This window comes from Mesocricetus auratus, unplaced genomic scaffold (genome assembly GCF_017639785.1).
Source record: "Mesocricetus auratus isolate SY011 unplaced genomic scaffold, BCM_Maur_2.0 Super-Scaffold_100007, whole genome shotgun sequence".
Taxonomy (NCBI): domain Eukaryota; kingdom Metazoa; phylum Chordata; class Mammalia; order Rodentia; family Cricetidae; genus Mesocricetus; species Mesocricetus auratus.
In genome coordinates, this window is record NW_024429191.1 from 52,087,509 (window position 1) to 52,105,449 (window position 17,941).

The 17,941-nt window shown below is 49.0% G+C and overlaps 1 protein-coding gene across 2 annotated transcripts in view; it reads left to right on the top strand.

Moving 5' to 3' along the window:
• Positions 1-17,941, top strand: part of Trpv1 (transient receptor potential cation channel subfamily V member 1) — a 40,743-nt gene that overhangs the window by 6,975 nt on the left and 15,827 nt on the right. For both annotated transcript variants that reach the window (XM_013111620.3, XM_040749106.1), the window contains 7 exons: positions 10,677-10,993; positions 11,650-11,816; positions 11,898-12,050; positions 12,436-12,576; positions 12,682-12,980; positions 13,598-13,777; positions 16,288-16,446. In XM_013111620.3, the coding sequence (XP_012967074.1) occupies positions 10,710-10,993; positions 11,650-11,816; positions 11,898-12,050; positions 12,436-12,576; positions 12,682-12,980; positions 13,598-13,777; positions 16,288-16,446 (1,383 nt within the window). In that variant the 5' untranslated portion in view covers positions 10,677-10,709. The remainder of the gene's footprint in view (positions 1-10,676; positions 10,994-11,649; positions 11,817-11,897; positions 12,051-12,435; positions 12,577-12,681; positions 12,981-13,597; positions 13,778-16,287; positions 16,447-17,941) is intronic.

A 17,941-nucleotide genomic window follows, 5' to 3' on the forward strand; every position in this document is an offset into this window, starting at 1 on the left:
CTTCCCCCACAGATCCCTGAGCCCCGAGGGGTGAGGTTTGATGAAGACATTCCATTTAGGGCTAAGTGCTCCGAGGTCTCTCACTGTCTGCACACTGTCCAGCTGTGGGTCTCTGTGTTCATTCCCATCTACTGCAAGAAGAAGCTTCTCTGATGAGGGCAGAGTGATGCATCCGCTTGGGTTCTAGCTGAGTGAAGTGACTGTGAGGTTCCGGCTGGAGAGTGATTTTGCAGGCTGGTGGGATGTCACAAAGGATGGAGCTGGGCTCAAAAGAGTGGCTAAGGGGGGCAAGGAAGAACTAGGGGGACCCTGGGTTTGCACCAGAGAGGCTGAGTCCCAAGGGGATGAAGGTGGGCTTTGGAACCCTGGGGAGAAGGGTCAGGGCAGGTGCACATGGTCACATTAAAGTGTTGACACATCCAGAGTGTGACACTGGGTCTGGCGTAATTTGGTCAGAGGGCAAATGAAAAGATGCCATAGGAGTCGTGTGTTGGAACACGGTCAAAAGAATGACACATGGTCAACAATGCCTTGGAGAACTGTGAGAGAGGCTCCAGGAAACTAGCAGGGCCTTTTGCCTCAGGTGTACTTTGCTCCCTGGATTATTCTTGGATGTGGTTTTGTGCCTCCTGTGCTAAACACTTACATTCAACTTATAAGACATGTTTATTCTTGTTGGATGTCAGAACATAGCTATAAAACCTAGTCTGGTCTGTGTGACCTGAATTGCCTTCTGCCTCGCTTCCATGTTTTTATAGTTATAATCTCTAGTCCATGCCAGGCTATTGTGTTAAAATTGGTCTGTCCTGAGAAAGTTCTTGTAAAAGGGCTGCTATGTCAATGCTTATTGGTGTTTTTATTTACGTGTTTTTCTGAACTCAAACTCAGTGATTTCCTTGTTTTCTTCCACTGCTTTCTTTGTTATATTCATGCATAAGAGTACACTGAAAAGGAAGTAAGGCTGTCTACAGCATTAGACTGTTGTCTGCCCTATTCTTTCAGGTCCTCAGATCTCAGATCCAGCGGACAAGATCTGCACAGGGTGGCTGAAAAGCTGACAGTTGAGGTTGGACATGTTGGCCAAACCGTGATGGGTGTGTTCTGAAGCCAGTGGAGTTTAGAGGGTAGGGGCTTCCTGGGATGTAGGAGTATGGTTGGCGGCATGGATGGTGTGGATACTGGCTGGGAGGGTGGCTTCTATAGAGCAGCAGCCCCAGGAGAGGCTAGAAAACTGCCTGGAGAGAGATGGGCAGCTTGGCCCCACACAAGACAGAGGAGTGAACACCAGCCTGCCTTTCCCCTGCAGCACACTAGTCTTGGCCAGGGATGGCAGCTATCTATGGATCATGTGGCTTTTGTGTTTCTGCTTTTCTTTCTTTCCCAAGCAGAAACTCTTGAAGGCAGATTCCTGTGCCCTCTGCACTTTCTTCTTTCCCCTTAATTTGCCCTTTGCTCATATTTGGAATGTTCTAGCAAAGCGGAATCCCACCCATGTTCTATGGCCCCACCTAAAGGCCATGTGCCCACTGCATGGAGTCTTCCTGGTGGCACATCTGCCGGGGAATTCCCTGAAGTAGCGGGGATACTGCCCCTCAGTCAGTGCCTGCTATAGACCTTGCCCCATGTGAGTGAGTCTGTGTCTGATTCATTTCCACTGTGGGCTCCCAGTGGGCAGAGGCCTTTTAATCACCCTCATGTACTGCTATGAGATTCTCAAAGCATGTGGTGAGGGTCCCATTTGACCTTTCTCTCAGCCATGGGCAATTGGCCAGGCCAAGTCTTTTTTTTTAATTTTTATGCTAAAAGGCAGAGTCTAGTTGCACCCATTCTTATACAACTAGGTAATGGACTCCCTTAAAGTCATCACACATGAAGTCTTCTTTGCTTATTTACACAGGAAGATGCATTAATAAAACACTTATCTTTAAAAAATTCAACTCACCATACTTCTTAATGTCTAAAACACTAACAATTGATAGGGGCTTAATAAAAATGTTTTCAGAATAAATAATCCATAGCACATTAAGAGTATGTTAGAACATAAAATCCATCCCAACCTAAGAAAAATCAGAAAGTTAGAAACACATCAGGGCAAGTCTTTGGTAGCAAGACAGTCTTATTACAGAGATGCTTGCTCCGGCTGACTCATGAAACATTAAGCAAATCTTTTTTTTTCATTATAAAGCAATTAGTAACAACCTCAGACTAATGGCCGGATGCAGCTCAGTAGTCAGCAGCCGTGGTTCTGAGAACACTAATTCCTCTGGCCTGCCTTGGCTCCTGGAGCTCATTTACCACCAGCTCATTAGTTCCCCAGCATGAAGGAGTAGCCACACAGGTACAGCTACCGACTTAAGTTCCTTGCAAAAGAAATATGGAAAATATTATACAAATAACACGTTTTCTGCCACATATAGAATTGAGATTATATATATGTATATATTCAATGTAATTAATTAAAAACAGAAAAGGGGTAGTGTAGCGGAAAGAAGACATAAGGGGAACAAATGAGAATAACAGGAAATAAAAAGGCAAACATTATGTGCTATAGCAAGGTTTAAATGTATAGATATGTGCATATGTGTGAATGAAACATGAAAGTAGAAGGAAGGAGAGCAGTAGGTGTTGAAAGAGGATGACAAGTGGGTGATGGGGGCAAATATAAGCAAATTACAATAATTTATGAAATGATCATAAAGAAAACCCATTGTTTACTTAGTAAAATAAATTTATTTTTTTCTTCAATGATTTTTTAACTTAATTTTTTCAGTTTATATAATAATCCCAGTTTCCCCTCTCTCCCCCTCTTCCCTCTTCATCTGCTCCTTTGGGGAGTCAACAAAGTCTGACATACCAGGTTGAGGCAGGACCAAACCCCTCTCCTCTGTATCAGGGCAGAGAAAGGTATCTCACCATAGGGAATGGACTCCATTCATGTACCTGGGATAGGCCAGGGCCCCCTCTCCAACAGGTCAAGAAACATAGGTATCACCTATATTCCGAGAGCCTGGTTTGGTCCCATGCAGGTTCCCCAGCTATCAGTCCATATCTCATCATCCTTATCTATCAGGGAAATGCAAACAAAATGACTCTGAAATACCATCTTACACTTATCAGAATGACAAAGATGGAAAGCATCCTCTACAGCTTATACTGTAGAGGATGTGGAATAAGGGGAACGCTTCTCCACTGCTGGTGGGAGTACAGACTTGTAAAACCATTTTGGAAATTAGTATGGCAGTTACTCAGAAAATTGAGAATCAATCTGCCTCAAGACCTACCAATACCACTCTTGGGCATATGCCCAAAGGATGCATGATCATATCACAAGGGTGTTTACTCAGCTATGTTCATAGCAGCATTATTTGTAACAGCCAGAACCTGGAAACAACTTAGATGCCCCTCAACTGAAGAATAGATAAAGAAAATGTGGTACACTTACACAATGGAGTAATACTCAGAGGTAAAAAACAATGACACTTTGAAATTTGCAGGCAAATGGATGGAACTAGAAGAAACTATCCTAAGTGAGGTAATCCAGACCCAGAAAAACAAACATGGTATGTACTCACTCATAAGTTGATATTAGACATAGAGCAAAGGATAACCAGGCTACATAATCCACAAGCCCAAAGAAGCTGGAACCTACATCCAGTAACTGATGGAAGCAGATGCAGTGACCCACAGGCAAGCACTGGACTGAGCTCCTGGAGTTCAGTTCAAGAGAGGGAGGAGGGATCAAAAATAAATTTAAAAGCACAGCAGTTTGTACTTATCTTTGTTCTTGTAAAATGAGAAAAATTAAAATAACAAGGAATAAATACTGAATTAGCTGGTGTAAGTGTGACTTGTCAAAAGTCACTGTATGCAACATATTAATATATTCAGCTATATTAATTTCCTAAGAATTAACAATAAAATATAGGAATTTGAGTAAAAAAAAGCTGTTTTGTTAAGTGGCGGCAGCCAGTGTGTTGGAAGTCATCTCCTTAAAGTTAGGAGGAGGTGAGAAATGGACACTCACACTAAGCTGTCCTCTGTTTACATGGAATGTCCAGAAAATGAGGTCCAGAGGGGCAGACTAAACTGATTGCTGAGGGTGAGGGGATACCTGAGGATGAGGTGTCGGGGTGGCTTCTTCTTCTCCAACTTTTCCTCTCCCTCCTCCTTCTCCTCTCCCTTCTTCCCCTTCCTCCTCTTTTTGTTTGTTTGAGAGGGCCTCCTGCACCTCAAACTGGCTCACTATGTAGTGGACGATGACCTTGAGCTTTTGGTTCTCTGCCTCTATCTCCCAGTCCTGGCATTACAAGTGTGGTGTGTGTGTGTAGTGTGTGTGTGTGCGTGTGTGCGCCTGCATGCTCATGTTAGTATGCCACTATACCAAGTGGAGGTTTCTTTCTTTCTTTCTTTCTTTCTTTCTTTTTTTTTTTTGGTTTTTCGAGACAGGGTTTCTCTGTGGCTTTGGAGGCCGTCCTGGAACTCACTCTGTAGACCAGGCTGGCCTCGAACTCACAGAGATCCACCTGCCTCTGCCTCCCGAGTGCTGGGATTAAAGGCGTGCGCCACCAATGCCCGGCAGAGGTTTCTTTTTAAGCTAATAAAATGTTCTAAATGTTGGTAATGGTCACATGAACCTATGGCTATAAACAAACCATTGAATCTTGAGGGAAAAAAAGGACAGAAGAAAGGCGGAGTCAGGAATGGACACCAGGTGCAATCAGCCTAGGTATACCTCAGCCAATGACTGGGCAAGCAAAGTCCAGGCATACAGGCAGATAGTGGATTATTACAGTCTCCACAGGGAAGGAACCCGGACACCGTGAGGGCATTGTGTGAGTTGAAAGAAGTGAGTTATGAGCGGACAAATCTGGTGTGGTCCTCCACCACATTTGGTTGCACTTACAGCAGTGGTCTGAACTTGTGGGCCACGACCCTTTTGGGGGTTGCATATCAGATATTTATATTACAATTCATGACAGTAGCAAAATTATAGCTGTAAAGTAGCAATGATAGTTTTATGGTTGGGGTCCACCACCACATGAGGAACTGTATTAAAGGATTATAGCATTAGGAAGGGTGAGAACCACTGACTTTAGAGACAGAATGTAAAATGGTGCCTGCCACAAATTGGAGGGACAAGGGGATGGGGACGTTGTTGAAGGAAGATAGAGTTTCAGTTTGGGAGGCCCTGGAGAGATGGTGGTGATACCCATAGGGTGAATGGACAACAGGACACCTACTCTGTGCTTACAATGGTTAGATAGTGAAGTTTAGGCTCCCTGTATCTTGCCGCAATTTAAAAATGAGAGCAAGCCCTTGGGGTCATATTCATTGAAGCCAAAATGACATATGCAATAGAGAAGGAGTGTGGTGTGGAATGGTTTTCTAAGCCTGGCTCTCATGCCTGGATTAGTTATGTGACCCGAATATCTGTCTAATAACACAGATGTTTCTTCTGCAACTGAAGTATGACAGTCTCTGCCCACCCACCGCCCTGGGTTGTTGTACGGGCTGGGAGGTGGCTGTGGGGAAGTCCTTTGGTAGCAGTTATGTATAGTGACTGGGAGTCACTGTGTTCTGATGGCCTCCGCTCTGATAATTCCAGGAACTACTCCAGGTGGGGCTGCAGTAGCGGTGTCTAAGTCACAACTTATTTACACCCCCCATGGCTCCCTGGAAGCAGATGCTTGGGTGGCTTCTGCAGGGTGCTAGTGGGTACAACCTGCACATACTCCCTGAAAGTTGGTGGATTTTTCTGGGCAGAATCTGGGAAGGAATGGACTTGTCTTAATCACCCTCTGCGTGTGATAAACGAACCTGCCTCCTGGCAGTTAGGATGACAATAGGGAAAGCAAGAAATTGATACACATACTCTCTTGTGTTCTGTTGTTCATTGAAGAAACCCAGTTGAGTAAAGCTGGGTCCTGGAAGACCTAGAGACGCCCCCGAACCTATACTCTATGCTGGACTTGAGTACACAGGAACCCAGAGGCTTCAAGGAGGCAGGGCCTGCAGACAAGACAGGTGACGCAGGGGGCCCTCTCCTTTTTCACTTTGAAAATATGGCAGCTTTAGGACACTGGACTTTGCATCTCTGGCTGTGACAGTCATTTGGGGGAGCTGCTCCCCAGACCATGACATACAGGAAAGTGGTTTGGAAAGTCAAGTCCAGCTCTGAGAGTCAAGGCATGGTTCAGGCTGGACCGGGCTGTAGGCAGCTAAGTGCACCTCAGCCCTGGCATGACTGGAGGCGGGGCAGTGGCTAAGTGGTTTCTGAAAAAGGGCAAAAATGATGGGAAAAGCTTTGGGATCCTTTGGGAATCGGAGCCGTGGCAACAGCAGCTGCTGCCATTGCTGGAAATGTTTCCTTGAGTGCCAGAGTATGCCCAGAGCCCATCCCTGCCGTGCACCCAGGGAGGGGCGAGGACCCTCACAAAGGCAGGAAGGCCACTCTTACTACACCAGTCCGACTCTTCTGCGGACAACAGCTCCAAGACACTCGCTCCATTTGAGGTGTGCCTGCACCTAGCTGGTGAGTCCCTTTCTCCATTTGGTGGCCTGCTGTGCATGATTCTGCTGGGCTCCGAGAGCCTCAGTTCTCCCATCTGAAAACTGGGTAGTACAGTGGCTGTCTTAGGGGTTGCTGGGAGGCTGAAGCAACAGTGCCACATAGTTAATTTGTCTGACTGTAGGCTCTGGGTCCCTGGGAGAGGTGCCAACAGTGTCAATGTTCTTGCATTGGCTCCTGCAGCAGGAATGAGGAGGCTGCAGCTGCTGTGGAGGTCAGAGGTTTGTGCAAAGCTGCATGTGTTCAGTGTGCTGGCCTCTCTGTGCAGAGAGGTGCAGGGCTGGGTGGGGGCAGCTAGCCTGGCCTCTTGTTCTAGTTCCTCTCTGTTCTTAGCAGAACCCCTCTGTCCTTCATTCTTGGCATATAAGAACTCAGTTCTCTGTCTTTCCGGAGTTGATACTTGGGCCTGGTAGGAATGGGTGTGATGTGGCTGGCCATGCTTTTCCAGTTTCTCAAAATCACAGGCAGCCAGAGGGAGATTGCTCTCAAGGTCTTAATGGGAGGGAGGCTTGGGGCACAGAGGCAAGTAGAGAAGCAACCCTAGAATGTTCCCATGGTCTAGAGAGACCATGATTGAATACCACCCATTGACAAGGAAAGGCAGACCCAGAGTTAAAGTGGGTTTTCATGATCAAACAAGCCTCCCAAGATGCTCCAAACCCCAAAGTACAGATAAGGTTCCTGACCCAAGCCTCACTCCACAATGTTCATGGTTGCCTCTGGGATAATGCTGGCTGCAAGTCTGAGAATGAACTGTGATTCTCTGGAGTGCATCGTAAGTTCATGGCCCTGAGAACCCCCACCTCCGTCAGAAAACCAACAGGTGTCTGCATCAAACATGACAAGAGTTCTCTGGATCATTGTAACACGTCTTCTGTGACTGGGGAATCCCTATGGGGCTCATGTCTATGACATACTTTAGGCATGGCTATCACAGACTATCTCGTCCCATTGACTTCCCTTTTGTTGCAAATGCCCCAACCTCCCATCCCACACTGCCCTATTAATCATCTTACCCTTATACTGGGAGAAGATTGGTTTCAGAGGGGAACTGGATGTAGAAACAGCAGTGATTCGCAGAAACTTGTGGGCTGCATGCCAGTTACTGGTTTGTTATTTGGGATCAGCTCAAGGAAGAGGCAAAGACCCAACCAAGAGCCTTGCTGCAAAGTTCATGGAGCATCCTGCTGGTAGCTTCTCTCCTGTTGAGTGGTTCAGCTCATCCGGATCCTTTATCCTTGAATTTGCAGTCAGCATTATCCAAGGGGCAACCACGGACATTCCGCAGAGAGTGAGGCATGGGCCAGGAACCTTATCTGTTCTTTGTTTGGGGGTTTGGGGCATCTTGGGAAGCTTGCTTGATCAGGAGGTTGCTTTAGGTTTGGGACTTCTGTCTGGTCCTGGGTAGGAGTGCCCGGTCTGATCAAGTCCCCAGGCCTTGCTGTGGAGTTTAGGACCGTGTTTAACATGGGATCGATCCATAGCCCTGAGTCTTCCAGAGAGGTACTAGAGATGCTCTCAGTCAAATCCAGGTTCCTCCTGGTCACTGTGTGACATTTGGGAAATAATGTAACCTCACTGGGCTTTAGCTTCCACATCTGGGAAAGATTTACCTCTTAGAGATGCGAGAATTAAGTGAATGTAGGCGAATGTTTGCGTTGTACATAGGATGTGCTCAAACATGCTGGCCATCCTTATCCTTTGCCCCTATGCCTGTCATTTGTTTATTTCTAATTGATTTTGATTGTGCCTGGAATGGAACCCAGGGCTTCATCCATGCTTAGCACGGTTCTACCACTGAGTCACACCCCCGGCCCTGCTGAGCTTCCCCAGACTGTGAACAACAGTCCTTGGCAGGAAGCTGTCTTTCAAAAGTCCACACCAGCACCTGTCTCCGAAACTTCCTCTTGGCTTCCTGCTGCCTGCCTAATCACGTTCCCATTCTGTTTCTTGGCCTTCAAGGCCGGCAGCTTCGTTCCCATTCTGTTTCTTGGCCTTCAAGGCCGGCAGCTTCCGGTCCCATTGTTCCCCTGTCTCCTGCCTGAATTGCAGCACAGTGTAGTTGGGGTTGAAGATGAGCTGAGCAGATGAGGGGTGGATAAAGGGGTGGGGTGGGTAAAGGGGTTTTCTGTGTCTGGGAGCGTCCCCTACCGCAGTGGTCAGGCAGATCGGACAGCACAGGTGCCCCTGAGAGCCCAGCAGGGGAAGCACTACGCCCTGCCCGGCGCAGGTGGGGGCTGGTCAGGGCCCCTCATTTTGTTTTCCGTTGCTGTGAATATTAGTCCACAGCAGACTCGTGGGCCTGGTCTGGCCATGTGCTCGGGGGTTTGCGCTGCTTGAACTTTCCCTTGAAAACGCAGGACTCAAGAGACCTGCTCAGCCTCTGTCAGTGGCTGCTTTCCAGAATGTAGACGCAGCTGGAATGTCCATTTCCCTAACCGGCTGTGAACCTAGATAGATGACAGCCTGTGTCTGATCACTCTCATTTCTCTCACAGAGTCTAGCACAACCTTTCCTTTTCTAAAAGCAGGTTTTAAGGTTTATTCTTTGAGAATTTCATACACAAATACAATGTATTTTGATCCTACCCATCCTCTTAGCCTCACCGTATCCGGTGTCACCTGTCCATCTTCATGTCTCCTCCTCTTCCTCCTCCTTCTAAATAACTGGGATGAGTGTGGACCTAATGTGCGTGGGCATGGAATCATCCCCTGGAGTACAGGCAGTGCACCCGGGACCACATTCCTGAGGAAAACTGACTTTCCCCTCCTAAGCAGCCACCGACTACCAATAACTCATAGGTAGCGATGGGGCCTCCTGAGCCCTCCCCCATCCAGTAAATGTGGATTGGATTGATCTTGTACAGAAAACTACAGCTGTGAGGCCACCAGGGCAGCAGCCCTGTCATGTCCACTGTGTCATAGCCATCCTCCCGGACCTCTGGCTCTTACAAGCTTTCTGCTTCTTCTTCCGTGATGGTCCCTGAGCCTTGGTGGGAAGGGTCACAGCAATGCCTTTTCAGGCAAAGTCTCTGCTGGGCAGAGGTCACAGGCATGGGGGCAGGGGCGGTGGAGCATGCAGGTAGTCAGAGACAGTTGGGCTACAAGGCAGACTGTGCTTAAATGGCTATCAGGATGGAAGATGGGAGCCTGGGTGCTCTGAACTTTCAGGGGTGAGAGGGCTCTGTGCAGGTAGGTGTACTTGTATTGGGTCCTGAGGGGGAGGAGGCTTTCGAAAGGTGGGAAGATATGGACAGGGGTGGGGGGGGGGAGAAAACAGTTGAGCTGGGGCTTCCACAAGAGCCTCCTGATCCAGGAGAGACCTGGGCACCAGGGAGCAGGATGGCCAGCAGGTGGAGGGTGGCCATGGGAGACGGGTGGAAGAGTGTCGACCTCTACTTAGCGGCAGGGCATGTACCTGAGCAGCTAGCTTGTCTCTTGAGATTCAGGCTTAGGATACCGGCCAGCCCCACAGCAAACGATGCCACATTGTATAGGCTGTGACACTTGAAATACACCAAATTCACCCAAATGACCCATGGCATGCTTGCACATGTGTGTGCGCCACACCAGTCCCCTCCTGACACTTGGTTGCTGCAGCTGTGTGGAAGGGCAAAGACGTGTGGTACGTGTGACCAATGGCACCTGGCACAGGAGTTTATACAGCACAGATGAGGGTATCACCATCTTCTGTGAACATGGACTGCCTGGCTCTCTGGGGCTTGGTCAGTCTGGCCAGCCTCACTACTGAGTTTCTCCATGTCATTTCTCTGCTGTGTATGGGGAGGGTAGGAAGAACAAACCAGGAAGCTGAGGTCCAGAGCATCTCAGGGGTGGAAGGCCTCTGATTTCAGCTCCAGGGCTTGCTGGCTCTAAGGTGGGGGGGCTTGGGCACTGTGGTCACAGGACCTGCTGGACATTGCAGTTCTGTTTCTTCAGGGCTGCTGGAGTGGGGGGCATAGCCCCAGAAGCTCTGGTTCTGCGGGGTGGTACTAATTGGGCTTTTTTGGTGTCCTGCTTCACAGGAGCCTTGACAGGAGAGCAGGGAGGGGATGAGAATTTGTGGTCCTCAGTATGGGCACAGACCTCATCTCTGTGGTTACCCGCAGGTTGCACACTGGGCCACAGAGGATCTGGAAAAGATGAAGAAATGGGATAGCTTAGACTCTGGGGATTCTGAGCACCCACCCCAAGAGAACTCCTGCCTGGACCCTCCAGACCAAGACCTTAACTCCAAGCCATCTCCAGGCAAGCCCCATATCTTCACTACCAGGAGTCGCACCCGGCTTTTTGGGAAAGGTGACTCAGAGGAGGCCTCACCTATGGATTGCCCTTATGAGGAAGGAGGCCTGGCCTCCTGCCCTATCATCACGGTCAGCTCTGTTGTCACTATCCAGAGGCCTGGGGACGGACCTGCCTGCATCAGGTAAATCTGGAGGCCCTTTCCTTTCAAGACCCAAGTGGTCCTGCCAGTGGCAGTCCCAGCCATGGGGTAACAATGGGTTAAAAGTCACAGAACTGGGGAGCTGGGAACCTTCAGAGGTGGCCTGGCTCACACTCTTGTGCCCCCACTAGAGACACAGTCACAGATGTCGGAGTTCATATACCGATCCCAGCTAATAGCATATGCTAGAGAGCCAGGTCCTGAATGCTCACCAGCCCCAATACTTAGACTTCAGATTCAAGGTTAGGATTCATGGGCAAAGAAGACAAAAGACTCAGGTGAAGAGCTTATCCTACTGCCTCTGAGGCAAGGCAGGGAGTCACTCAAGGTGGCTTCTGGGTAGTGTGAAGATGCTTTTTCTTTCAGTAGAGGCCAAGTCAATCCTGTCTAGCCCCTCTAGGCTCCTGTCTCCGGAGACCCAGAAAGAAGGCAGGTGGGCTGAGTAGAAGAGGTGACAGTAGCAAAGACTTTCTCCAAACTGCCTACAGATAGGCCGGGGCAGGATGGAACACCTGAGCCCAGAGTCCCTATTACATTGGGTTCCTAAACTGCCTTGGAGCTTAGCAGCATTCCTTGACGAGCCCCAAAGGCTTCAGGGGAGAGCAGGGCCTGAGTTGAGGGTATGACTTACTTCCCAGGCAGGCATCCCAGGACTCTGTCTCTACTGGTGCCGAGAAGCCTCCCAGGCTGTACGACCGCAGGAGCATCTTCGATGCCGTGGCTCAGAGCAACTGCCAGGAGCTGGAGAGCCTGCTGCCCTTCCTGCAGAGGAGCAAGAAGCGCCTGACTGACAGCGAATTCAAAGGTGGCCCTGTGAGGACTGGCTTCCCAAGAGGGGGCCGTCTTCCAATCCTGGCCTGCTTTTGACCCTCTCTCTGCCCTTCAGACCCAGAGACAGGAAAGACCTGTCTGCTAAAAGCTATGCTCAATCTGCACAACGGGCAGAACGACACCATCGCTCTGCTGCTGGACATCGCGCGGCAGACGGACAGCCTGAAGCAGTTTGTCAATGCCAGCTATACAGACAGCTACTACAAGGGTGAGGTGGGGGGTGGCCTGGCACAGATACAGCACCCTACATCCTGAGGGGACCCTGTTACTTTCCGGCTCTGATCCCTACTGTTTCTTATCAGCAGTCTCCTTCCTGCCATCTCTTTTGCTCTCCTGCTGACTCGGTGGTCCTTTTCTCCTGTGGTTCCATCTGCCTGCCTTCCTCCCATCTCCCTCCCCCTCCTCTCCTTTGCAACTTGGTATTTTCTGTTCTGTTCCTGCCTTACCACTTTCCTGGCCTCCTACTGTGAGGGGTTGTACTCACATTTTCTGTGTGCCTCTTCCACAGTTGCTGACTGCCAGGGGCCTTCCCTGGGCGCATCTCTCTGGGCCTCCAGGGGGGGTCTAGGCTAACAGTGAGCTTCCCTCTGTAGGCCAGACAGCACTGCACATTGCCATTGAGAGGCGGAACATGGCACTGGTGACCCTCTTGGTAGAGAATGGAGCAGATGTCCAGGCTGCAGCCAATGGAGACTTCTTCAAGAAAACCAGAGGGCGGCCTGGCTTCTACTTTGGTAGGGAGGCCATTTAGCATCCACGAGGGAGCTAGAGGCCCAGTTATTCAGGGACTAGCCAGTCTCATTCCTGGGGCCCCACTGGGGTCCCTGTGTTGACTGCAGGTGAGCTGCCTCTGTCCCTGGCTGCATGCACCAACCAACTGGCCATTGTGAAGTTCCTGCTGCAGAACTCCTGGCAGCCAGCAGACATCAGTGCCCGGGATTCGGTGGGCAACACGGTGCTACATGCCCTGGTGGAGGTGGCAGATAACACAGCTGACAACACCAAGTTCGTGACAAACATGTACAACGAGATCCTTATTCTGGGGGCCAAACTCCACCCCACACTGAAGCTGGAAGAACTCACCAACAAGAAGGGGCTCACGCCACTGGCTCTGGCTGCTAGCACTGGGAAGATTGGGGTAGGGTGGGGGCTTTGGCCTGGAGCTGCTGTTAGCAGCAGGGAGGGTGGCTGGATAGAGGACTGTGTGTACAGGACTCTAATTCTACCAGCTAATGAGGCTGTTAATGTGAGTCTGAGGAGCTGTGAGCAGAATGGACTGGAGTGTGTGTGTGTGTGTGTGTGTGTGTGTGTGTGTGTGTGTGTGCATGCATGTGTGTGCGTTTCCCTCTGTAACCTAGGCAGGAATGTAATTCACTAGGCTGGTCTCAGAGTTGTAGCCATCCTCCTGTTGTAGCCTTCTGAGTGCTGGGATTACAGCCATGAACCATCATGACTAGCTTATTCCTTAGATTTTGATTATTTCCTTCTGGCTTGAAGTTTGTTTAGAAGGGGCCACCATTGTCCTTCACAGGACTGCAAATCTTGGGGCCCTGGTGTAGAGCACCAGATGCAGCTGCAGCTGAGGTTAGAGGCAGCTAGCTAGTGAGTGGATCTAGCTAGTTGCTGGGGCTTGCGCTGGGTCTCTGATAGAGGTGGGAAGCCGGTACATTTTTTAGAAGAGCTCAGGGCCTGCCTGGGGAAGCAGCCTCTGACCTGGCCTGGGTTGGCCTAATAGGGCTCTCCTACCTGCTTCAGGTCTTGGCTTACATTCTCCAGAGGGAGATCCACGAACCTGAATGCCGGCACCTGTCCAGGAAGTTCACTGAATGGGCCTATGGGCCTGTGCACTCCTCACTTTATGACCTTTCCTGCATTGACACCTGTGAGAAGAACTCAGTCCTGGAGGTGATCGCTTACAGCAGCAGTGAGACCCCTGTGAGTGGCCAAGGTTAGGGGGTGGTGCCCCCAGTCCCACCCTGCCCTTCCTCGAGCTCCATCTGGTCTCTCGCATGAAAAGCTGCTGCCAGGAGCCCATGTCCTGCAGTCTTGTTCCTCCTCCTTTCCTTTGTGCGTTCCTTAGCAAATGCATGCTAGTCGTTAGCTCATAAAAACGAGAACTTTTCAGAAGTACAGAGATAAGGACAGCTCTCTTTCATACCATGTGAAAGCTCCATAGCGTTTTTTTATTTGTGTAAATGGGATCACCATATACACACACACACACACACACACACACACACACACACACACACACACACACACTATAGGACAAGCAGCTAGTTTTACTCATTGGCATGTGTTGTAGCTAGCTGTATATTAGCATCCAGATGGCGATCGGCCTCATTTAAAAGCTATTGCCCTGCATTCGCATTCATCCCACAGGACAGTCAAGCTGTTTGCTGTTGCTACAGGCCCCTGACATGAGCCTGAGGACTTTTCAGTGAAAGACACATGAAACTGCTATCTCCAAATCAAAAAGGATGCCCACCGTATTACTTTATGCTGTTTTTTGAGATGGGGTTTGCTATGCAGCCTTGGCCAGGCTTGAACTCCTGGCCCTCCTCCCTCCAAAGAGCCAGCACTGAGCCACCACACCCTATTGTGAGGCGGGACATTGTTATGCATTGACTGGCCTTTTGTATTTCTTTGGTGGGTTTCCTAAGGTTTACAGGACCATTTGCTGGTTTCCCCTGGTTTATAGAGTTCTTGCTTCCTAGTGAATCAGTCTTTTCTCTATTGCTGGTGCTGCGGTGTGTTTTTCTTCCCGGTCTGGCTCTTGCCTTTGAATTTCATGCATAACACCGTCTGAAAGGTTTTTATTCTGATAGGGCTAAGCTGGTTGGTCTTTTTCTTTTTTGACTTCTGGGCTGTGTGCTGGGCTCTGAAGGCATGTTCTTTATAGAGTTACACAGCAACCCTTCTGCCTTCCCTTTTCACTCATTTGTAGGTATTTCATTTTGGGTTTTTTATCTAAAATTTACTTTTGTGTACTGAGGGTGGCATTTGAGTTAGTATTTCTGGCTCCAAGTGAAGGCTCAGTGAGACTGAATAGTCTATTCTACCTTCATTGGATGGAAGGCCACCTCACCTGTCCCCTCCTCCTAAAGTGTTACTTCTAGCTCCAGAAGTAGACTCTGAAGTCTTTGCTGGAGGTAGTGAGGGACTGTCATAGTGCCTCACAGGATGAAGTTGTATTTATAGGACCAGCCCAAGGAAGGTGAGGCCTGGCCTGTTTTGCCCTGTCAGTCCCACCTGGACTGCTATGCTGAATCTGGCTTCTGAGTTCTTAAAGGGGTGGTCTGACTAGGGAACGGCCTCACCACAGACTGAGAAATTTAACCTGGAGGAGAGAAAGCTCTGGAGTAGCCACAAATTTATGTCCCCAGTTTTTTTCTGGGGATAGGAATGAGTTGCTATGTATTGGCCCCTTATCTTGGTGACATCTGGCTTGATCTGGCACACTGGTAGAATGCAGAGATGACCAAATTTATGCCAAATAATAGATCATCCCCGCTGTTAACACCTCTTTAGAAGCTCTTGAGGGAGTGAGGGGCTTCCTGTCCCCAAAGTATTCAAGGAATCACACGACAGGGTCTCTGTGGTAGAGTTCAAGCACAGGGGAGAAAGCCAGGGCAAGCTGCCTTGGGCTCTTCTGTTCTACATCCTAGGTCCCATGAACCTTCAAGCCTTGGATATGAAGCTTTGTCTAAAGCACACTCCAAATGACAGTGTGTAGGCACCAGGACAGGCCCACTCTAGCACAGGCCTCTTACACATATCATGCTTAGGTAATTGCCTCCGCTGCTTGACCCAGGGCTGCAAACGAGAGACGTGAAGAGTGTAGAAGCAACCTCAACCCCCAAGAATCCTCTCTTGTTCTGGGAGAAGAGTCAGTTGTTAGAGATAATGGGATTAGAATGGTGGGAAATACTGAAGTCCTTAAGTTGAGCACTTAGAGCAGGGGTTCTCAACCTTCCTAATGCTGCGACCCTTTAATACAGTTCCTCATGTTGTAGTGATTCCCCAACCATAAGATTATTTTTGTCGCTACTTTGAAACTGTAATTTTACTACTGTTATGAATCATAATGCAAATATCTGCATTTCTGATGGTCATAGGCAACCCCTGTTAAAGGATCGTTTGACCCCAGGTTGAGAATCACTGACTGAGGGCTTGTCCAGTTTCTCCCTAGTCAATGTATGTATGGAGACACTGAAGCTAAGAGGGCGGGTCACTCACAGAACCACTACAGAGCTGGATCCAGCCCAAGGCCCTGGCTGTACAATGTTTCAGACCTCTGGTGACCCTCGGTTGCTTGGCAGGCTGAGGGGACGTTCTTCCTTGACTGCCTGGGCTACATAGCTGTGAGGAATGGCACCCGCTGGTATAGCTATTCGGGAAGTTGCTGGTGCAAGAGTTATCCTCACTTCTCTCTGCTCCCATAGAACCGCCATGACATGCTTCTGGTGGAACCCTTGAATAGACTCCTACAGGACAAGTGGGACAGATTTGTCAAGCGCATCTTCTACTTCAACTTCTTCGTCTACTGCTTGTATATGATCGTCTTCACCACGGCTGCCTACTATCGGCCTGTGGAAGGCTTGGTGCGGACAGGAACATGGGTCCTACTTGGGGTTTGGGGTTGGGGTGGGGCAGTTCCCTGATATGCTATCAGTTCCAGGCCCAGACCCTGCTTGGCACCCCATCCTAGCTCACTAAGAGGTAGAAAGACTGCCTAGCTTCCTGCCCTTAGTGTCTCCTCTTGCGGGTTGTCCTGTGCCTGGACTTTGTCTTTTAAGTCTGGGGCTCTGGGGGGTTGAGCATGTGAGCACTGAGTTCCTGAGTAGGAGGACTCAGGACTGCGGAGGTAGCTGCCCCTGGGCTGGGTGTCTGGAGATCATAGGATGGCGCAAGCCCCGGTTCTATTGCCACCTGCTGGCCTGCACTGTTTGTCTCACCTGCTTGTTACAAATTTGCTCCTTAGACCTAGACCTTTGAGTGTTTCTTTTGTGCTAAGCTGGGTTCCATCTCTCAGTTCAGTTTAGGATGAGACTCTTTACCCTCTTCTCAGCCATGGACTCCATTATGTTTCTGAAATGAATCTTTCTCATTTAATACCCAGAGCACGAATTTTCTACCCTATTTCTGGAACATTTTACCTGTAAATTTAGTTTAAAAACTGGAGTTCTATCTATGTATAAAACGCATTTAGTGACTTCATTTGAAAAGAAAATGGTAATGGGTATAGTGGCATAGTGCTTGCCTAGGATGTGCAAAGCCTTGGGTTTGATTCCCAACACTCCAGCATTATAACAAAATAACAGAAAGAAAGGACACATGCATTTTGTTAGAGAGAGAGGAGAAATATGCTAATAAGTAAGATGAATGAGTAAGTTAGTGCTTACAAACCACCAAGGTAATCCTCTCCAGAAATGGTGGCTGGAACACTAGAGTTATATGCATGGGTATGTGGAGGACAGTCCTTTCCCCACTCATCCATGGGGAATTTGACCTTACCTCCTAGAAGAGGAGCTGGGTACCACAGGCTGTGGGAAGAGTGGGATTCCCAATGTACCAGGTCCATAAGAGTACCTCTGCCAACCCTGTCACCTGCTCCCATCCATTGGGCAGGGACACTGCTTGGGAAGCAACACAGTCCTGCAAGGATCCTCTGATACTCAGAGACTGAGGCAAGCAGGTCTACGGAGGGACCTTCCTGCATGTTCCCTAATAATTCATTTTCTTTGTGTTTCTTTCTTTAAAATTATTGTTGTTGTTATTTATGTGTTGTTGTTGTTGTTGTTGTGTGTGTGTGTGTGTGTGTGCATAGTGCACATGTGGAGATCAGGATGGGAAAAAAGTAACTACTTGGATTAGCTCTGTCCTTCTATAATGGGCTCTGGGGACAAAAATCAGTTCTCAGGTTTGCATGGTACATGCTTCTACCTGTGGAGTCATTTTGTCAGGCCTCTGTTTCTTTCTTTTAATGGAGGCTTGTCTTTAAGGCAGCGGCCAAGTCTTAACTGTAAGGCTTGTACCTGGTGACACCTGGTGAACGTTTGTTGAATGGATGGATGAGTGAGTGAATGGAGTCACTAG